Here is a 23,887-nt window from a genome sequence, read left to right as displayed (position 1 = left end):
ATCAAACCAAAAGAAAACAAAAATCATTAAGGTTAATAAGTACCTCTGAATGGTAGGCTACTTGTGGTGAAACCAAAGAGTCCTGGTTTTCTTTAGCAAGAAGAGAAGGAATTGCATCTGCATGAATTTTTTTATGGGGAATCCTCATTACTTGTCCTTCACTGGGAGGATCATCATCCTGAATGAAATATAGGGACAATTAATATAACCAAAAATTCTAAGAAACAATTGCATTTTTCTTGATTTATGATTAATAAAACATAAGACCACCATGAAAATAGTCTTATTAACACTTTATGGAAAGAAGGTAGACTGTATTTTCATCTAGTTCTCATTTTCATTTGACAACTAACAACTCCTTAGTTTGCCTCAAAAAGAAACAACAGCATAGAATAATTTGGTTACAGTTAAACTGGACATTTATTATAATAAACATGAAAACTGGACCCTGTGTCCCAAGTGATTGACTTATAATGATTTATAAATGTTTTATATAGGGCCATCAAGTTTTTGGCTCATACAGTTTCCTGCTTCATATTTATGCAGCACCTAAAACACCACCACAGTGTGGTGATGGGGGCAGAGCACGTAGGGATGCTGCATCCTGCACTGCAGGCTAAAATGAAAAACTGCAGAAATATGTTAAGGCACCTATAATTACTGTTAGAGAAGTAACTATTCCATTAAAATCTTACCAAAAAAAATCTCTTTAATGCATTATTTTATAACCCTGTATATATACAGTAAAGCAAATTGGTTTTAACAAATTTCATTACTTGAATATGTTAATTTCCAGATTCAGAATCTTTATACTATTAAGGATATTTAATATATGCTATGTAGCCTCCAAAGCTGTTTGTGGACTTGAGAAATGCTTCACCACGAGCACCCAGCTGCTTGTAACTTCAGCTTTAGGATTCAGATAGCCCCACACAGAACTCAACATTTAGAGTTATTAGCTTAAAATGAAAGGAAAAGGTACCATGTATCTATGCAAAGAGAGTTGCATATCTGTCACTGAATAGCTATGTGACATGGACAAATCATTTAACCTCACTCAACATCTGTGAAATGAGTAGTCACATATAACAAAGGATGCACATGAGAACACTGGGAACTTTTTCAAAATATATAGGTCTAGGCTTCTAACCACTCACACACAACAGCATACAACTCTCATGATCTGCTGAATCCTCACATCAGAGGATGGAACCAGGATACATATTTTTTTAAGGTTCCACTAGTGAATTTAATATACAGTCCTATTTACATGACTTCAAGTGGTTGCTTTATTTTTTTTTTTTCAAGATTTCATTTATTTCTTTCAGAGAGAGAGCGCGCACACAGAGGAAGAGGGAGAGGGAGAAATAGACTCCCCACTGAGCAGAGCCCAATGCCTGGCTTGATCCCAGGATGCTGGGATCATGACCTGAGCTGAAGGCAGATGTTTAACTGACTGAGCTACCTACGCACCCCGCAACTAGTTGCTTTAAAGGAACTTCTAGCATTATGATCATAAAGGGATAGAATGACGTGATCTTTCAAAAATACACCAATCTCTTTCTGTTTTCATCATGATCGTATATAATGATACAAATGGAAAGATAATAACACCAACAGACTTTACTTTTGGATTTACCTAACCCCTTGAAACTACTAAAAAATGGACAAAGTATGTGAAAAATTGCATTTTAAGACACAGGACATCAGGTAACGAAAAACAGTGATCCCTGAGAGATGGCAACAAATTAGGAGAGCCCTGGGACTGCTCCCACTGACCGCCTGTGGGGCTTTCCAGGTGGCAGCACAGAGGGAGAATCCAGGCAGAGCTCAGTGGTCCCCTGAGCTAAGATGCGACTGAAACTCCAAGGAAGCCAAGACAGCTAGAGTTCATAAGACAGGCTACCAGGAAAGTAAAAGCTGCACAGGGTGAGTACTCTGGAGATCTGCAGAGGGTACCCTTTGAGCACTGAATATTGATCAGCACACACATGTGAGGAAGTCTTATGAGTTTGGAGAATGGACTGGCTCCAACAGTGCCCAGGGTGTATACACTGGCTGGAGTAATAGCTGTTCCCACCAGGAAGGCTGGAAAACCACATTTAATGAGGCATTGAGTGGAGTGCCTAGAAGGGTCTTGCCTCCACAGTGGGAAACAAATAGCCATAGAGTAAGTACTGCTCTGGTCTTGCCTGATGAATCCTTTTTTTTCTTTTTAGATTTTATTTACTTGTGAGAGAGAGCATGCACACAAGCAGGGGAAAGGGGTAGAGGGAGAAGCAGACTCCCCAATGAGCAGGGAGCCCAAAGCCAGACTCAATCCCAAGGTCCCAGACCATCCATGATCTAAACTGAAGGCAGATGCTTAAGCGACTGAACAACCCAGGCGCCCCTAATGAATCTTTAAAGCAGGACTAAAAAAGGTAGAACTATCTTTAGGTAATTTAACCATATGTCCGAGCAAAGCCCAAAACTCACTGCAGATTCCTATAATTCCTGTAAAATGTAATTCCTATAAAACATGCATGTAAAAACCAATACAAAATTTCAGCAGATCAAATTAAATAGCTTTTCTTAAAAAGTTTACCATATACCTACCACATATAAATTCATTCTACTCCTAAGTATTTGCCCAAGGAAATGAAAGCATATGTCCATATAAAACTTGTACACAAATGTTCACAGTTGCTTTATTTGTGATAGCCAAAACTGGAATAAACCTAAATGTCCACTGACAGGTGAACAGACCAATTGTGGTACATCCATATAACACATTACTACTCAGCAATAAAAAGGAACAAACAGGACAGCCCCGGTGGCGTAGCGGTTTGGCGCCGCCTGCAGCCTGGAGTGTGATCCTGGAGACCCAGGATCGAGTCCCACATCAGGCTCCCTGCATGGAGCCTGCTTCTCCCTCTGTGTCTCTGCCCCTCTCTCTCTGTGTCTATGAATAAATAAATAAAATCTTTTTAAAAAAAAGAAAGGAACAAACAATGATATGCACTACAACACAGACGAATCTCAAAATAATTATGCTGAGTTAAAGCAAGCAGGGGAGGAAAAGCATACCACATGATTCCATTTCTGTTATTTTGGAAAACACAAACTATTTATAGTTACAGAAAGTAGACCAGTAATTGTGGTATACATGTGGTAGATGAGAGGACTGGTAAGAGATGAGGAGGGATTACAAAATGTCATGAGGAAACTTTGTGGAGTGCTGAATGATGATATGTTCATTATGTTGATTGTAGTAATGGTTTTACAGATATCTACATGTCAAAAATTATCAAACTTTGGGATCCCTGAGTGGCTCAGCGGGTTTAGCGCCTGCCTTCCACCTAGGGCATGATCCTAGAGTCCCAGGATCCGGTCCCACGTCAGGCTCCCTGCATGGAGCCTGCTTCTCCCTTTGCCTGTGTCTCTGCCTCTCTTTCTCTCTGTGTCTCTCATGAATAAATAAATAAAATCTTTAAAAAAAAAAATATCAAACTTTTTAAAAAAGAGCAACAATAACAGTAATACTTAGCAAAAGCTATAGATAAATGTAGATGAAAATTGAGTAGCACTACCTTCCGTTGCTTAGGTGGTTAAAAATATATATAAAAAGTAAAGATTTCTATTCCTTAGTAGTATTTCAAAAGATAATTCCTATTACCATTTCTGCATGATATTTATATGTGGATACATACTAACTGATATTACATATATTGTAATACTAATTAATATTACCCATGTTATAATTATAACTATATATATTTAATTTAAATATAAACATATATATAAATTTGTATAAATATATTTAATTATATAAATATATATTTATATATAAGTTTCAAAGTAAGTTCCATGTCTAGCATGGAGCCCAATGTGGGGCTTGAACTTATGACCTTGAGATCAAGACCTGAGGTGAGACCAAGAGTTGGCCACTTAACTGACTAAGCCACCCAGGTGCCCCTAATAAAAAATATATATTTATTTGAGAGAGAATGCACACAGAGTCGGGGGAGGGGCAGAGGGCGAGAGAGAGACACAAAGAGAGAGAGAGAGAATATCCTCAGGCAGACTCCCACTGAGTGCAAAATCCAGTGTGGAGCTCCATCCCAGGACCCCGAGATCATGACATGAGCCAAAATCAAGAGTCAGGCACTTAACTAACTGAACCACCCAGGAGTCCCTGTAATAATGCTTTTAAATACCAAGTTTTTCTTCCATAGAGCTAGGTAATAACTAGGAAGTGCTGATACTACTATGTCCTATTTCAGTTTCTTTTTCTTATGTTAACAAACTCAATTATTTTTAGGGCAAAGAATTACAATCCTGATTAGGGAAAAATAATACATATATCATAAGAGAGCAGGTTTAAACAGATAAAGTCCTGTCAGAAATTATATATAGGCAATCTACCCATATGATGATTTTCATTGAGCTAGATTTTCATTACATAATTACATTAACTTCATTTTTCAACTACTGGAGCCACAGAGGTTAATAATTTTATCTTATTTCTCACATTTATGAGAGATGTGAGAAATGTGCATATATGAATATATGCATATTATCCATGCATGAATGAAATGAAATGTGCATATATGATAATGAAATATGCAAGAAATTTTAAATTTCTTCATGGATATTTTATTAAATTTTATATCTATAACTCAAATATCTAAGAAAAAATCCTGATCAATGGCACCAAGTTCACTGAAGTATTCTTTATGTCAGAATTCAATATGGAGCCAGTGATTTCTTACCATTTCAAGGGCATCATGTAGAGTACTGGATAAGCTATCATTTAGGTTCATCAGATACAGTCCTCCATCTCCTAAAACTAGAAATTACATTGTAAAAATTTAGAAAACAGAAGAAACATAAATTTAGTAAATAATCTTACTATAAAGCCAGAGAACATGACATTTAAACTTATACTGTTCATAAATAATAATTCACAAGCTACTCAATCCCCACCAGCTTTTTTTAAAGTACATTTTATAACAAAGATGAGATTTGTACTTTACCTACCAGTTTGTCAGAAATTAAAAAGAACTAAAGGTATCAACAGTAATTATGAAATTGAGAAAAAGACACTAATACTACTAGTATTACTAGTATTAGTATTTAATAGATGTATTTAATACTATATATTATTGATGTATTTAAAAATTGATTAAAGTTAAAACTGATTAACCTTTCTAAAGAACATGTTGACAATGTATCATGTATTAAAGGTATGTATGTATTAAAGGTGCATACTCTGATTCAGCAATTCCACCTCTAGGCATGTATTCTAAGGAATTTATCAGATAGGTACACAAAGTGTGTATAAGAATAGTCACTGGAGAGTTACGTATAGTATGGAAATACTGAAAGCAATCTACATGCTAACCACTATGGCATTGTTTTGAGAGACCACACTCAACTAAAAAAATGAGGTACAGCTATATGTATTGCTATAGAAAGATGTCCACAATATATTATTAGGTAAAAAAAAAAAAGTCTGGCTTCAAAACAAGATAGATAGATAGATATAGTATGGTCCCATTTTTTAAAGGTAAAAATACACACACATACACACACACACACGTATTTATATGCATAGAAAAAAAAAAGACTTGGAAAGGTATAACCCTAAACCATTAAGCGTGATATTATTTCTGGAAGGTGAGTTTTGGTTTTTTTTTGTTTTTTTTTTTTGGAAGGTGAGATTTATGAGCGAGAAGTTAACTCTCTGAAGTTAAGGCATAGAAAAGTTAACTTGCAGAGCCCATTATTATACCATGTTTAATCCTGAAAATTAAGTAAAAACACTTGACATAGAAAAGTAATACTTAGGAATTGTCATAATCTAGCCAGTGAAATCAATTGAAACAACTTAACTTACTCTTGGGAGCCACTTTTTGACCATAGTTAAGTAAAACCTCTCCTTCGGAGATAGGTCTATCCAGAGTCTCAGTTTCAGTGACAGTAACACCCAAGGTGCTTTCTGTTGATGAATCAGAACCTGGCATCTGTGTGGGGGGAAGGGTCTTGGTGCCAGTAGGAAGCGGAAATTCTGGAGGTGCAGGCTGAGGAGGGTAATCCACACTCTCAGGCTCTTCATCCTTGGCCACAGACATTACACTAAGAAGAAAAAGACATGTTTTGAACTTATTAGGTCACTAAAGGCCTATATTAATTTTTATATTTAAAAAAAACAGATTCAAAGGCCCCCTTACCAAAGTATTTCTATAATCTGCACTACTATAATTACCATACTACTATACTACATATACCATACTATAATTGTTTTCATGCTTTAATCACAGACCATCTTAAAAGTTCTACCATCTCTAAAATAAATCTGTATGGTAATAGAAAAGTTAACTGATCATTGTAAATGAAGATTCGCTCTGGGGAAGAATGATTTTCTATATGACTAACAATATTATAACAATATATTTTAATCTGTTCCACAAAAAATGTTTTAAAAAATAATTGAAGGCACAAATAAATTTGGTGAAAATCTTAAAAACTTGAAGTTTATGAAACTTCTTTCTACTAAGCTTGTGGTTTATAAAGCTTCAACATTTCTAATGTTTTCAATAGATCATATAGGTCAACTTAAGATGAAATACAGTTACTGAAAGTGAGTATGTTATTTACATAGCTCTTGGGTGAAGTTCTTCTTGAGGAGAGTTAGGATTCTCCTCTTCCAGTGGCAGGTCTCCATCACTCCATGGCTTAGGAAGCTCTGGGCCTGCGAGCTTCAATTTATCAATGGAAATCTCTGACAAACTTGGGGAAAGAGCTGCTGCAGGAGGAGGAGTAGTAGCAGGGGTAACCACTGGAGTAGTAACAAGTGTGATGGCAGACACCTCATTTCCTAAAGATTTGTTGTTTAAAAAAGAAATTAAAAGATAAAAGTCAATAAACAACTCCATAGGAAGGCAAGATATGTTGTTTCAGGAATCTCTCAACATTTTGGCATATAAAATAATCACTAACAATAATAATAATGGCCATTAATGGGAAAATTCTCAAATTAATTTAGTAAAGTATAAGAAAATCTTGAAAAGACCTATCATTTTTATACTGCCATGAAGTTAAAAGTAGTCTAAGTGTGTATCACATCATATACTTTTTTTAAGATGCTTTATTTTTTTCAAGTAATCTCTACGCCCCATATAGGGCTCAAACTCACAACCCTGAGATCAAGAGTCACATGGTCTCCTGGCTGAGGCATCCAAGGCATCCCTAGATCATATACTTTAAAAAATGGCAACCAATTTCTTAGTTTTCTTGCCAGAAAAAATGATTTACTGAAACCTAATAAGCAACAGGTATATGTGTATTAATCTACAAAACACCTTGTAAAATAAACCATGAAATCTTATTGATACAGATTAAAACTGATATATAGAAATAAGGTTTCTACCTTTTTCAGCAAGTATTTCTTTCTCAGGAATACTTAAATCATGATCTGAATCACAGGGAGAAGAATCTGGAGTTTTTACTAACACACGCTCCTTAGGAGGTGATGAAGGTGAGCGAGGAGGAGTTGGCTGTGGGGTAGCCACTGGGGTACATATTCTTGCCTAAAATAAAAAAAACAAGATATCATGATTATTTATTTATTGATATTATCAATAAGATATTATCATCACCAAAATAAGGGTAATGTAAAACAATGAAATGAGTTCATTCATTGATTACAGAGAATTTAAATGAATGGGAAAGAAATGGAGCCCTTCCTTGTACTTCTAGCTGTTAGTTTCAAGACTAGCCTGCAGAGAGCCTCAGGCTATTGAAATAGCTCTGCCTCTGAAGTAGGCCCCAAAGAAACCTAAGGCTCCCTCTCCTAATACAGAGAGGAAGATACAGTGAATATACAGCTGAAGATCAAATGCAAACACAAGCTGGGTAGGCCATGTAACAGAAAGGAAACATTTTAACTGACAAGATATCAAAGAGTAGCCTTTTAGCACAAAAGAACAGAGCTTGCAAAAAGTAAGAAAGGATAAGAAAAAGCAAATGGGGGATAAAATGAAGATAATATGGAGACGGAAAGTACGGACGAAGAAAAAAGTAAACACTTTAAAATAGTTTTGCTAAATAGAAATTATTCAAATGAGTCAAAATTCAAAAAGGTACGTAAGAACAATAGTGCAAATTAAGTTTCATTTCCTAACCATGTCCTATCTACCTAGTTCCATTCCCGTCATCAAACATAATTTTGACTGAATGCATTTCATATGTGTATAGATTATCTGTGGGATAACTTCCTAAAAGTGGGACAGCTTGGTTAATGGGTTAATTGCATTTTTTATTTGAATATATATTGTCAAATTTCACTCTGCAGGGTTATATTATTGTACACTAACCACAAAAAGATATGAGAATTCCCATTTCCCCAAGGTTTTCTATACAATGCCATCAAACTTCTAGTGTTTTACCATCTAATCAGTAAAAATGAGGTTTCAGTGACTTTTTATTATCAGTGATATTGACCATCTTTTTATATGTATTTGGGTCATTTGTGTTTCTTTTTTGTGTGTGAATTGTCTAGACATGTCTTTTACCTATTTTTCAAATCATTGCCTTTTTCTCCTCATTCTAAAACATCATAGACAGGAGGATAATTAGCCTTTATTCTGTATTATGAGTTGAAAATTGACATGCAATTTAAAAACCATGAAGCATATTAGAAATCCTACAGCGCTGGTTAATAATTAGCATGTACTTAGCCTTTATTTTTTTTCTCTTGACTTCATAAAACTATAGCATAAGAGCACTGTTTTCAAATATAATGCTACTGACCATCATCATGAGAGGATCTGAAGGTATTCTAAATAGTTTTGGTAATGGATGATAATGATAAACAATTAGCTATTAAGTACCAAATTCTAGGCATTAGATTAAGCTCTTTTCATTCATCATCTCACTATATCTTCCACAAAATCTTGGCTAAGAAGATAACAGTATCATAAAGATGTCAATCTCTCCAAATTAAACCAATCAAAATTGGATCAATTCCCATAAAAATCCCAACAAAATCTTTCACACCACTTGAAAACTAAATTTTAATGTATATTTCGAAGACCAAAGGGCCACGAAAAATCATGACAATTCTGAAGATAATGAACAATATGGCAGTGGGAGAAGGGAGCTTCCCCTCCTACATACTCCGTAAGCAGATTTTGGTAAAGTCCTGATTATTTAAACTCTATGTATTTTCTCTATTATACATATGAAACTAAAGCAACAGACCTGAAGGTACAAATTCACATCTTCCCAACTCCCAAGTCCATCCTCTCAATCTTAATAATTGTATTTTCCTACATTTTCTCATGTAGAATGAGAAAGTATATGTAGAATATATGGAGTATATGGACAGAAAACATACCAACATTAATTAGCACAGAGAAAGCCACAACCCTGAAAACATCTGCACAGCATGCATGACCAATGAGCTAAAAAAAGCACAGGCCAAAACTATGTACCTAGTCTCTGGCACACTAATCACATCATGCCAATTACATTATACCAACCGCCATAAAATTCAAATATGTAACTTTATGTTTATACTTCAAATGAGGCAGTTTAACTGTTTCACCTATGCAAAATGATACCCTCATAATCTATAGAATCAAAAGTGTCTACAAAGGTTTAAACAGTTGGTAGTAGTAGAGAGTCTATTTTGAATTTGTATAATTCCATGTTCCTATAATAGATTAGAAACTACTTAGCATAATAAGGCTGATGAAACAAACAACAAAAGTGCCTAATATACATTTTCTTTTAAAGATTAAAAATAGCAGTTTATATGACAACCAAAAGCAATGTGTGAACCCTGGCTGTCTCTTCAATTAAAAAAAAAAATCTATAAAGGATATTTTTAGAATAATAGGGAAACTTGAATATGGACTCTATATTACATAGTATTATATAATATTAACATATATTATTATGTTATATAGTATTATTATATAGTATTAACATATCAAAGTTATATAGTATTAACATATCAATGTTAACTTTCTTCATTTTATTATGTAATAAAGTATCTTGTTCTTAGGAGATACTGTTGATGCTTTCAAAAAGTGAAATGTCATGACATTTGCAACTTTCAAATGATTTTTAAAGAATATATAACATATAAAGACATAAATTATGTCAAAAAGTTATCAATTGGTGAGTATTAGATAAAGGGCATACAGATATTCATTGTGCTATGCTTTCAACTTTTCTACAGATTTAAAAGTTTTTAAAGTAAAATGCTGGGGAAAATATTACTATAATAACATTGCAACAAAAAATCAATCTTCTCCATAAACTATGACCTTATTATGATACCTAATTTAAAATTTATCCATCTTACTGTTTTTTAATAAATGTATCAAAAATTCCCTAAGTCATGAAAGGAGAGTCACTCCTACCGGCAAGTGTGTGTTGCTTATTGAAACATCCCCAGAAACACTTGTAGCAATAGGACCTTGATTCTTTGGTTCTCTGTCACCCAGCATGACAGCAATGGTCTCAGCAAGAGCTTCATTCACAAAATGGCTAATCATGTCTGAATTCACAGGAACCCCAGCATCAACAAAAAGCTGGAGGGCACCACCGCTTGCTCCTTCCACTAAAAAAAATATGAAAGAATTTCAGAATAAGTGTGCAAGAAACATGTCGACAATCCAAGTTTTAATTCTTAAAATTTTAGAGATGCAAACATATGTATATAAAGGAGTAGGAGGAAGAATAAAAATGAAAATACAAAATTACTTATTATAAAAGAGAATAAGACGATAAGTTACATAATGAACACCCTCTTTAACAAACCATAAAGGAGAGGAAAACACCCAGATGAAAATTTTACTTAAAAGCCTTCTTCCCTACCACTTCAGAATTTAGTGATAACAAGGATTTGCAACCCCATAAAGTTCTCATCTGAAAACAACCCACATTTCCAACAGGAAACTCCATGACAGATCTTAATCAAAACACAAAGACACAAGGGCACCTGGGTGGCTCAGGACTGGTTGAGTGTCTACCTTCAGGTCAGATCATTGTTCCAGGGTCCTGGGATCCAGCCCAGTGTTGGGCTATCTGTTCAGCGGGAAGCCTGCTTCTCCCTCTCCTTTTGCCCTTCCCCCCAAATTATGCACTCACTCTCTCTAATAAATAAAATGTTTTAAATAAATAGATAAATAACAAAACAAAAAGACCCAGTGACTGTGGGGGGTTTTAGAGAAATAGTAGCTACTTCATAAATATGAAGAACAAACCTTCCTTCCTTCCAGTTTCAGATACATCCATTACTAACAACAGGCTATTCTTACTCAAACTTTAATAGTAGTTTACATGCTTGATATCAGAAGCTAGATAGGTATATGAATATTCCAAATAGATTATCATTTTTACTTGTATGAATATACATAAAATTTAGTAAAACTTCCTTAACAGACTTTACTAGACTTAAAGTGGCTATATTTCTAAAGCTCTGTGTGGAAAACATGTAAACAATGATCAATACAATTTGATGGAGATATAACTATCCAAAGAGTATTCCTTAATTAGTACAACTAAGGCAGCAATACCCAGAATTCCCTAAAATGTGGTCACAGGTATCTTGGGATCACTTGTTGAGGGATAAGTAATAGCAACTTACTCTGAAGTTATCATAACAAAGACTATCAAATTTCAAATTTATATTTGACAGCATATGTAGATGTCTCCTTTTCAGTTCTCAGAATTTATTGTTTTGGCATGATCAGAAATTAGAACGTTTCTGTTATAAAGGTCAAAAGCCCTGTCCAGACATAAGCAAAATAAAAGCAAACATACATGCTTTATTTATTTTTTTTTAAATTTTTATTTATTTATGATAGTCACACACAGAGAGAGAGAGAGAGAGAGAGGGGCAGAGACACAGGCAGAGGGAGAAGCAGGCTCCATGCACCGGGAGCCTGACGTGGGATTCGATCCCGGGTCTCCAGGATCGCGCCCTGGGCCAAAGGCAGGCACCAAACCGCTGCGCCACCCAGGGATCCCCAACATACATGCTTTAAAATAAAAGAGAACAGGATCTACATGCCCAATTTGGAAATTTTAAGATTTTCATCCAGGAAAATATAAATTTTCTCATCACTTTGATTATTTTTCCCTTCCTTTCAAAAAGTGCTGAAAGAAAACCTGGGGTGGAAGCAGTGGAAGAAGCATCCAAAAGTTATACTAGGTAGGAAGAATTAACTAAATGCAACAATAAATTGTATGGAGTGAGGGAACAGGGCATGGCCAGGTGGAGATAAGGAAAAACAGAGAAAAGAAAATAGAACAAGCAATAACTCCAAAGCTTTGGAGACTGGGCACTTGGAAAATTCTAATATTAATGTAACAGAAACAAAGAAAGAGTAGATTGGCCTAGAAAAACTTTGGACATGCCAAGTTTGGGATGCCAGGAGCATCAAGTAGAATATTCATCAACAGAGAAAATGGCAAGTTTGCAGCCCAGATGTGTGGTCTAGGGGTGATCAACTGACCAAGGGTAACAAACGACAAGAAGAGACCAGAAAAAAATTAAAAAAGAGAAAAGAAAAGAAAGAGGACAAAGTATAGAAATTTAGGGGAAATTTCTGTTCAAGTAACAGGAAAAAAAATTATGAAATAAAGTCCTAAAGAAATTAAAAAGATAGCAGGAACAACAACAGAATGGATTCTAAGAAACCAAAATGAGTAGGACATTTTAGAATGAGAGGCAGTCAACAGTGCCCATGCTAAAGCCATGTAGGAAGATAGGGATCTGGAAAAAAAAGGTTATTCTTGACAACCAAATTCTATGAAAGAGGAATTTTGTTAGAGGAAGGGCAGAAGCTCCATAAGGACTAAAGAGAAAGTGGGCAATTAGAAAGCTTAAGTCACAAATATAGGCTCTGAAGTCTAGGATTTGGGCAGTTAAAAGATAGTCTATGGAGGAAGAAAAGTAGGTAATTCTGGACTGGAGAGAAAGCAAAAAAAATAGAGGTAACGATATATAGGAATGTTTTAAAAAGATGAACAAGGGGTGCCTGGGTGGCTCAGTGAGTTAACTGTCTGACTTTGGCTCAGGTCATGATCTCAGGGTCCTGGAATAGAACCTCGCGTTAAGCCCTGTATTGGGTTCTGTGTTCAGCAGAGAGTCTGCTGGTCCCTCTCCCTCTGCCCCTCCCTCTGGTTATGCTCATTCTCTCTCTCTCTCTCAATCTCTCTAATAAATAAATAAAATCCTAAAAAAAAAAAAAAAAAAAAAAAAGAACACGTTTGGAGAACTTACACAATCCAATTTCAAGATTTATTTTTAAATTATAATAATGTGTGGTACTGACATAAAAATAGGAACAGAGGGATCCCTGGGTGGCGCAGCGGTTTGGCGCCTGCCTTTGGCCCAGGGCGCGATCCTGGAGACCCGGGATCGAATCCCACATCAGGCTCCCGGTGCATGGAGCCTGCTTCTCCCTCTGCCTGTGTCTCTGCCTCTCTCTCTCTCTGTGACTATCATAAATAAATAAAAATTAAAAAAAAAAAAAGGAACAGAATAGAAAGCTCAGAAACAGATTCATATATATTTAGCCAACTAATTTTCAACAACAGTGTCAAGGCAAATCATTAATTAGGTGAAAGGATAATCTTTTCAACAAATAAAGCTACAACAACTGGATATCCATATACTGAAAAATATGTTTGCATATAGTATAAAGTAGGGATCAAAATTAGCTCAAAATATACCATAGACCTAAATGCACAATCTGAAGCCATACATCTTCTAGAAGAAAACTTAAGAGAAAAGCTTAATGATCTTGAGAAAGATTCATAAATAATATGCCAAAAAATACAAACTCTAAAAGGAAAATTGATAAATTAAAATAATCAAATTAACCTTTTGTTTTTTTTTTCCCTTAAGTATTTATTTATTTATTTATTTGAGAGAAAGTACAAGCAGGGGGAGCTGCAGAAGGAGCAGCAGAGGGAGAGGGAGAAGCAGGCTCCTTGTTGAGCAAAGAGCCTGATGTAAGGCTCCATCCCAGGACCCCAGCATCATGACCCAAGCTGAAGGCATACACTTAATTTGCTGGACCACTTAGGTGCCCCAGCCTTTTCAAAAGAGAATGCTGAGAAAACAAAAAGGCGAGATATAAAATAGGAGAACATATTTGCAAAATATATCCAATAAAGGACTTGTATTCAGAATAAATAAAGAGCTTTTACAACTCAAAAATAGGAAGATACAAACTTCAATTAAAAATGAGCAAAAGATTTAAAAGGACATTTCATCAAAGTAACTGTACAGGTAGCAAATAAGCATATGAAAAAAATGTATGTCATTAGTTATTAGGGAAACATAAATAATGAGTTACCTCCACAGGTTCACAGAATGTCTATAATTAAAAACACTGATAACACTAAGTGCTGGTGAGGATGTAGAGCAACTAAACAATTGGAGCTCTCATACACTGCTGGTTGGGAATGTAAAATAGAACAGCCTCTCTAAAAACACTTGGCAGTTTCTTATAAAGTTAAATATCTATTTACCATATGACCAAGAGAAATTAGAAGCTGTATCTAAAAGATTTGCTTGGAAATATCCATATTATAGCTTTATTTATAATAGCCCCAAACTAAAATGCTACAAATTTCCATCGACTGGTAAATGGGTTAACAAATTATGATATATCTGTATGATTAATATTACTACATGTACAAAACATGATTGCCAAAGTTTTATGCTAAATAAAGGCAGACACAAAAGGCTACATACCGTATGACTACATATGTATAAAATTCTGGTAAGGGCAAAAATACAGTAACAGAAAGCCAATCAGTGGTTGTTAGAGACCAGTAGCATGGGACGGGGTGAGGAACTAACTACAAAGTGACATGAGTGAACTTTTCGGAACGATGCGAGTGTTTTTCTAGATCATGATTGTGTGGCTAATGCACAGTTGTGTTAATTTATCAAAACTCATCAAACTATACACTTAGAATTGGTAAATTTTATGGCAAGTAAACTATACCTCAAAAAAGCTGATGGAAAAGAAGGGGGAAGAAAAGAAAAGAGAGGGAGGAAGAAAAGGAAGAAGAGGAAGGGAAGAAAACAGAAGAGGAACAGGAGACAGGATGAGAAGAGAACTATATGGATTCCATAAAGAGGTTCATTCTTCCATTCAGTGAATACCTAGTCTCTTTAGGTGTCAAAGTCTAGGCACTAAAAGGGAAACATCCATAATCTGGAGTGATTTATAGTCTAATGAGACAAATATATCAGCCAACTGGAATCCAATCTGATAGTTACAATAACTAAGATATATACAAAGTACTATGGAAAATAATAGTAAATTTGGGGTGGGAGGGATAGAATAATCTGAATGCTACAGTATGAAATAAGTAGGTGAGAGAAAACTTACCTCTACCACAGAGAACAGCAGGGAAATGATATTGGAAGTAAGAGTTTATCTTTTGTCAGCTGAGGGACTATTTGATCTCTAAAATACAGAAATCTATGACTTGAAGGTTTTATCTTTTTTTTTTTTTAAGATTTACTTATTTATTTGAGAGAGAGAGAACGTGCATGTGTGCACACATGTGAATAGGGGGAGGTACGGGGCGGGGGGAGAAAGAATCTCAAGCAGACTCCCCACTAAGCATAGAGCCTGACATGAGACTCCATCCCACAACCCATGAGATCATGACCTGAGCCAAAATCAAGAGTCAAATGCTGAACCAACTGAACCACCCAGCAGCACTCCAAGGTTCTTGTTTTTGTTTTTAAAGATTTTACTTATTTATTCATGAGAGACAGTGAGAAAGGGAGGCAGAGACACAGGCAGAGGGAGAAGCAGGCTCCATGTAGGGAGCCTGATGTGGGCCTCAATCCTGGAACTCCAGGATCATGTCCTGAGCTAAAGGCAGATGTCCAACCACTGAGCCTCCCAGGTGTCCCAGCACTCCAAAGTTTTATCTTTTAACAAAAAAAGTAAAAAATTCCATTTCACTTACCAACATCAGAAGTCAATGATTCACTTGCCTCACTGACTGAAGCACTAACATTAGGTATGGTCTGCTGTTGGACTGGAAAGAGCCCAGAGATAATTCTTGACATTATTTCTTGTTCCACCCTGGGGAATAAAAGATGAGGATTCTGAGATTTGATTAAATGTATAAAGTGTAGCACTGGGTGTTATTCTGTATGTTGGCAAATTGAACACCAATAAAAAATAAATTTATTATTAAAAAAATGTATAAAGTGTTAGAAATAACACGTGTAAAAATAAATTTTACCCATGGACAGAAACATTTATGAGTGAAAGCAGTAATTCTGAAGGTTGAATCTGAAAAGAAGAAATAAATGTATCTCCCAGCGAAATAAACAACACAAAACAGAATCTCCATGTGGGAGATAGATTTAAAAAACTTTCAGATTAGTCTAATGAAAAGTTTAGCAGACCTCTAAATTCATAATAAGGTTGAGGTCAAGGATTATCTCACATATAATGTGCCTAAAATGTTAGGTTCCCTACTCTGAAGGCACCCATATAAAAGCACACAAGATCAGAGTTAGAAAAGAAGTCCAATTGCCTTCTCTTCAAAGAAATAAATATAGAGACTGCAATACAGGTAGTTGTCCTCTTAAAAAGGAAAGGCAATTTATTTCCAAGGTCATTTTTAGGAAATGAAAGAGGAAGGAAAAGAGGAACACAATAGATCACTTCTGTACATTTCCTTAGAGCACCTTAGAGGGCTGATGAAAAATTATTATTATACACATATAAGATAGTCATTATAGAGAAATTAGAAAATATAGAAGTTAAAAAAAAAAGAGGGGATCCCTGGGTGGCTCAGTGGTTTAGCGCCTGCCTTCGGCCCAGGGCATGATCCTGGAGTTCTGGGATCAAGTCCCACATTGGGCTCCTTGCAAGGAGACTGCTTCTCCCTCTGCCTATGTCTCTGCCTCTCTCTCTCTGTGTGTGTGTGTGTGTGTGTGTGTGTGTTTCTCATGATTAAATAAATAAAATCTTTAAAAAAATAAAAAAATAAAAAATAAAAAATAAAAGATAAGGCTCCACAATATTCCAGACTCAGGGATAAACACAACTAACAATTTGGTATATGTTTTTCAAATTTTTTCCTATGCACATTTATTTTTGGTTTTGGTTTATTTTTTTGTTGTTGTTGTTTTAAAGATTCCATTTATTTATTCATGAGAGACAGAGCGAGAGAGAGAGAGAGAGACAGACAGAGACAGAGACAGAAGCAGGCTTAAGCAGATAGCCTGACATGGGACTCGATCCCAAGTCTCCAGGATCATGCCCTGGGCTAAAGGTGGCGCTAAACCACTGAGCCACCCCCAGGCTGCCACTGTTTTTTTTGTTTTTTGTTTTTTTTAAGATAGAGAGTACACATGGGAGCAGGGGTAGGGGGCGGAGACAGGTAGAGGGACAGGGGGAGAGGGAACCTTACATAGGTTCCCATGCCCAACACAAAGTCCACATGGGGCTCGATCTCACAAGCCTGAGATCATGATCTGAGCCGAAATCCAGAGTTAGACAGTTAACCAACTGAGCCACCCACGTGCCCCTGCACACTTATTTTTGAATGAGTTCTTGTAATTATCTTTCAACATCATTAAATATTTATAAATATTATTCAACATCATTAAATATTCTTCTAAGTTTAATCTTGGTAACTATTACTATTCAGCTTAGTTATTCCATAACTTCCTTAAGGCTTTTCACTGGTAAAAACAGGGATAAAACAGTTTCACGAGTTGATAGAAGTAACAAGCAGAACAATGCCTTGTTTATAGTAAGCATTGTATGTGCTAAGTAATCTGTGACTGAGTAGCAGAACCATAATTATTTCCCTAGGAATTCTGGAAGAGCCTCAGTGTCCATCAAAAGATGAATGGATAAAGAAGATGTGGTTTATGTATACAATGGAATATTACTCAGTGATTAGAAACGACAAATACCCACCATTTGCTTCAACGTGGATGGAACTGGAGGGTATTATGCTGAGTGAAATAAGTCAATCGGAGAAGGACAAGCAGTGTATGTTCTCATTCATTTGGGGAATATAAATAATAGTGAAAGGGAATATAAAGGAAGGGAAAAGAAATGTTGGGAAATATCAGGAAGGGAGACAGAACATAAAGACTCCTAACTCGGGGAAACGAACTAGGGGTGGTGGAAAGGGGGAGGAGGGCGGGTGTTGGAGGGGAATGGGTGACGGGCACTGAGGTGGACACTTGACGGGATGAGCACTGGGTGTTTTTCTGTATGTTGGTAAATTGAACACCAATAAAAATTAATTAAAAAAAAATAAATAAAAATAAAAAAAATAAAAAAAAAATAAAAAAAAAATCAGAGAAGGACAAACATTATATGGTCTCATTCATTTGGGGAATATAAATAATAGTGAAAGGGAATATAAGGGAAGGGAGAAGTGTGTGGGAAATATCAGAAAGGGAGACAGAACATGAAAGACTCCTAACTCTGGGAAACGAACTAGGGGTGGTAGAAGGGGAGGAGGGGGGTGGTGGGAGTGAATGGGTGATGGGCACTGAGGGGGGCACTTGATGGGATGAGCACTGGGTGTTATTCTGTAAGTTGGCAAATTGAACACCAATAAAAAATAAATTTATTATAAAAAAAGGAATTCTGGAAGTGGATCACTGGATTAAAGAATATGTATATTTTTAAAAAGAATGTGTACATTTTCAAGACTTTTGTTACTTAATAACAGCCTCTTTTGTCATAATAGTCTAAATACAAATATTCAAGGAAAGAAACAATACTTTCAACAACCAGTTAAACCTTCATATCATGTCAAATAGTTTCTAGTGACTGTAGCAAAGGAAAAGTTTAATCAACAAAAGGAGACAAGGAAGATTTTCAACTAAAGCTTAATATTTTGTTTACATCTGCTACTATGATTCTCTTCACACCAATACCACTGTAAACTCACCACTGAATTAAGCTATTTTCCAATGTTTCTTTTCTCTGAATTATTTTATCCAGAGTATCAGTAGTGGGCTGAAAAGTAGAAGCAACTGGTGGAAATGGAGGACCATTGTATTTTGTAGAAACAACTTTAACACTTCTGTTAAACTCCAGAATTGGTTCAGAGTATTCTGGAATTTCATCACGTTTTTCCTCTTCCTGGTAATGATAAAAACAAAACTATTATATTCATGTACCTGTTTAGCATTTACTGAGTGACAAGTATAGGCAGGGAACTTAGGTCGGTAAATTAACCAACACTTCTACACTAATCAAGAGCATTTATTATTAGGTAGCATCATGTTATTTATAATATACACATTTGTCATACAAATTGCATTGAAGAACCCTAATTACACAATTATTTTGTCTTTTTAAACCCAATGTTCATTTTAAGAAGTCATAAAACAAACTAGGTATCTCGGTTATTCCTGCATAAAACATTAGCATTTCCCACTAGAAATTTATTAACCTAATTTATTATAATAAAACTGATGTTTCCAAATATCACTGCTTCTTCTTTCTGAATCTATAACTTACATTTACATATGCAGTTAGGTTATCTTATACATTATTTGTACCATCATATCATGATCAAAGGAGTTGTTTTTGAAATTTTAAACTTTTCATCATGAAAATATCACTTATGTTTAAAAGCAAACAAAATAGTGCTCATATACTATATCAGTTATGTATAAAATGATACATATCCCATTTACCTGTTCCCCAGCTTTAACAATTACCAACCCATGCCTAACTTATCTATCTTCCTCTTATCCACTTTACCCTTCACATACAATTTTGAAATAAATCAGATATCATTCTACCTGTAAATAATTTTGTATCTATCTCCTAAAAAAAATTAGGACTTTAAAAATTATAACTTGGTTAATATGCTCCCATCACAAAATGAACTCCACAGTAAGTGCCAGAGCCAGGGTAGGAATACTTGGCTTTGAACTCCAAATCATTTGCTATTTCTAAAACTGTTTCTTTCACTTGTACAGTGGGAAAAAGAAGGTGTCAAGTGTCTTTGTTAGGCATTAGAAATATAAAGATAAATAACATTCTTGCCTCTGAAACACTCATGTGGAGTTCACATGAGAACACCAGTAAACAAAAAATTGTAATATATTGCATATCTCTTAATATTCTAAAATAGGTTTTGATTTTATGATAAAAAAAACTGGTCTTAGCTCTGAAAGTTCTTTTTTTTTTTAATTTTTATTTATTTATGATAGTCACAGAGAGAGAGAGAGAGGCAGAGACACAGGCAGAGGGAGAAGCAGGCTCCATGCACCAGGAGCCCGACGTGGGATTTGATCCCGGGTCTCCAGGATCATGCCCTGGGCCAAAGGCAGGCGCCAAACCGCTGCGCCACCCAGGGATCCCAGCTCTGAAAGTTCTGAAAGAAATATGAACAAATGTCTTGAAATTCTATTGACACTTTATTATTCAAGTAGTTTCTATGTTCTATGGTCTTTTCTCCCATCCTTTATAGTTTACTTCCTCCCATTTTCCCCTTTCTTCTATTTTACCATTTCTATCATTTCTATAGTTCATCCTGCTATACAGGCTCTCCTCTTAGGTTTTCGACCCCTCATAACTTTTTCCCTCAATATGAATTAACTTGTGATTACTGAACCCAGAAATCAAACAGACAAATGTAACAGAATAAAGAAAGGTTAGACTGGAGGGAGGGAAGCCAAAGGAAATGGAAAGGAGGAAGAAAATAGGAAGCAGGAGAGATGAGATATAGATGGGAAACAACTGATAATCATTAAGTTTCATTGAGGCAGCTAGAGGATATAAATGAAGAGAATATTGTACTATAGAATACTAACTTTATAATTTTAAAGAAAATATTTTAAAAAAAAGAAAATATATTTAGTTTAAAAAGTAAAGGGAAGTTCCTCAAAGCACTGTAACATAATATCAATGTCAGGACGCCTAAGTGGCTCAGCTATTAAGCATCTGCCTTCGGCTCAGGGCATGATCTCGGGATCCGGGATCGACATTGGGCTTCCTGTGAGGAGCCTGCTTCTCCCTCTGCCTGTGTCTCTGCCTCTCTCTCTCTCTCTATGTCTCTCATGAATACATAAATAAATTTTTTTAAATAAATAAATCTTAAAAAAAAACATAATATCAATGGTCAAAGCATACTCAACTGTCAGGAATAAGGCAAGGATGTCTCCTCTTACCACTCCTTTTCAACCCTGTACTAAAAGCCCTTGCTAATGTAGGTAGACAATAAAAGGAAACAAAAGGTGTTGGGAAGGAAGAAAAAACTGTCTTTGTTTGCTGAGGATATGACTGTCTATATAGAAAATTTGAAAGAACTGACCAAAAAACCTCCTAGAATAAATTATTGATTATAACAAATTTGCCAACAATGAACAAATGGAATCTGAAATTAAAAGCACAATACCATTTACACAAACACCCCCAAAAATGAAACACTTAGGTATAAATCTAATAAAATATGTGCAAGAACTATTTGAGGAAAAGTACAACATTATAAAGAATAAAATCCAAGAACTAAATCAATAAAGAGATATTCTATGTTTTTTTGTTGTTGTTTTGTTTTTTTAAGAGGCAGGGGAGAGGAACAAGAGAATCTTATTAAGTAAAGAGTCAGATGCTTAACCAACTGAGCCACCCATGCACCCTGAGATATTCTATGTTCTTAGATAGGAAGACTCAATATTGTCAAGATGTTGGTTGTTCCCAACTTGATCTATAGATTCAATGCAATCCCAATAAACATCTCAGCAGGTTATTATGTGGATATCAACTGACTCTAAAATTTATTTGGAGGGCAGCCCCAATGGCTCAGCAGTTTAGCACAGCCTTCAGCCCAGGGTGTGATCCTGGAGACCTAAGGATCGAGTCCCGTGTCGGGCTCCCTTCATGGAGCCTGCTTCTCCCTCTGCCTGTGTCTCTGCCTCTCTCTCTCTCTCCTCTGTGTATTCTCATGAATAAATAAATAAAATCTTTAAAAAAAAACTATAAAAACTCTGAAGAGAACATAGGAGAAAACTGAGATGACTGTGGATATGGCAATGACTTTTTAGATAGGGGTGATCCATGGAAAGAAATAAATGATAAGCTAGACTTCATTCAAATAAAAAACTTCTGCTCTGTGAAAGACAATGTCAAGAGAATTAAAAGACAAGACATAGACTAGGAGAAAATATGTGCCAAAAAACACATCTGATAAAGAATTGTTATTCAAAATATACAAAGTACTCTTAAAATTCAAAAATAGAAAACAACCCAATTTTAAAGGTAAGCCAAAAACCTTACCAGACACCTCACCAAAAAAGATATACAGATGGAAAATAAGCATATGCAAAAATGCTCCACATCAGATGTCATCAGGGAAATGCAAATTAAAAAAAAATAATGAGGGACACCTGAGTGACTCTGTAGTTGAGTGTCTACCTTTGTCTCCCAGCATGATCCTGGGTCCTGGGATTGAGTCTTGCCTCAGGCTTGCCACAGAGAGCCTGCTTCTCCCTCTGCCTATGCCCCTGCCTCTCTCATGAATAAATAAAATCTTTTTTATAAAAATAAACAGGGATCCCTGGGTGGCACAGCAGTTTAGCGCCTGCCTTTGGCCCAGGGTGCGATCCTAGAGACCTGGGATCGAATCCCACGTCGGGCTCCTGGTGCATGGAGCCTGCTTCTCCCTCTGCCTGTGTCTCTGCCTCTCTCTCTCTCACTGTGTACCTATCATAAATAAATAAAAATTAAAAAAAATAAATAAGTAAAATAAATAAAATAAAATAAACAAACAAAACAATGAAATACCGCTACATAAAATCTGGCCAAAATCTAGCACACACACCAAATGACAAAGATGTGCAGCAGTAGGAACTCTCATTCATTGCTGGTAGGAAAGGAAAATGTCCACTTTGGAAGACAGTTTAGTGGTTTCTTACAAATCTAAACATATTTTTACCATATAATCTAGCAATAGCAATCTTATTCCTTGATTTTTACTCAAAGGAAATGAAAACTTATGTCCACACACAAAAAATCTGTGCACAGATGTTTATCACAACTTTATTCATAATTGTCAAAATTCAGAAACAGTCCTTTAGTAGGTGAATGAGTAAATAAACTATGGTACATCCAAACAATGGGATATTATTCAGTGCTAAAAAGAAATGAGCTATTCGGTCATGAAAAGATATGAAAGAAGCTTAAATGCATATAACTAAGTAAAAGAATTCAAAAAGGCTACACACTGTATGATTCTGTCTCTATGACATTCTGGAAAAGGCAAAACTATGGAGATAATAAAAAGATCCGTGTTTACCACAGATAACCTTGGAACAGAAAGAATTTTAAGGCATTGAAAATACTCTGTATGATACTATAACAATGAATACATTTGTTCAAGCCCACTGAATGTACATCATCAAGAGTGAACTCTAAGGTAAACTACAGACTTCGAGTGATTATGATGTGTCAATGTAGGTTCATCAATTTTAACAAATGTACCACTCCACTGGGGATGCTAAGAGTGAGGGAGGCTATGCATGTATGGGGGTAGAAGGTATACGGGAAATCTCTGTACTTTCATTTTTGCTGTGAACCTAAATCTGTTCTAATATATAAAGTCTTTAAAGAAAAGATAATCAATCACATGGAAGAATATTGTAGAAAAATAACTTCTCATGGTTTCTAAGCTTTGTTACCTGTATGATATCGATTACTTCATCAAAGTTTGTTCCTGGAAACTTCACCTCTTCTTCATCTACCTTCGTAAATTCTGGGGTCTAAGAAAGCATTTTCAAAAACATTGTGCTTAATATCTTTTTAATTTATACATAATTTATCATATTTCCACTCATAAGATAAGCTTGTAATTA

At 35.5% G+C, this 23,887-nt stretch overlaps 1 protein-coding gene across 5 annotated transcripts in view; it reads right to left on the bottom strand.

The window, feature by feature from the left end:
• KIAA0586 (KIAA0586 ortholog) overlaps window positions 1–23,887 on the bottom strand; it is a 109,454-nt gene that overhangs the window by 48,161 nt on the left and 37,406 nt on the right. For all 5 annotated transcript variants that reach the window (XM_026000602.2, XM_026000604.2, XM_072761653.1 and 2 more), the window contains exons 18-26: window positions 23,714–23,794; window positions 18,973–19,166; window positions 16,006–16,124; window positions 10,416–10,615; window positions 7,415–7,574; window positions 6,643–6,862; window positions 5,882–6,120; window positions 4,755–4,831; window positions 44–178 (exon numbers count right to left, since the gene is read on the bottom strand). In XM_026000602.2, coding sequence (XP_025856387.1) covers window positions 44–178; window positions 4,755–4,831; window positions 5,882–6,120; window positions 6,643–6,862; window positions 7,415–7,574; window positions 10,416–10,615; window positions 16,006–16,124; window positions 18,973–19,166; window positions 23,714–23,794 — 1,425 coding nt within the window. The remainder of the gene's footprint in view (window positions 1–43; window positions 179–4,754; window positions 4,832–5,881; window positions 6,121–6,642; window positions 6,863–7,414; window positions 7,575–10,415; window positions 10,616–16,005; window positions 16,125–18,972; window positions 19,167–23,713; window positions 23,795–23,887) is intronic.

Source organism: Vulpes vulpes, chromosome 6 (assembly GCF_048418805.1).
Source record: "Vulpes vulpes isolate BD-2025 chromosome 6, VulVul3, whole genome shotgun sequence".
Lineage (NCBI taxonomy): Eukaryota > Metazoa > Chordata > Mammalia > Carnivora > Canidae > Vulpes > Vulpes vulpes.
Note: the sequence above shows the minus strand (reverse complement) of the source record. Positions and strands in the feature narration are given on the sequence as shown.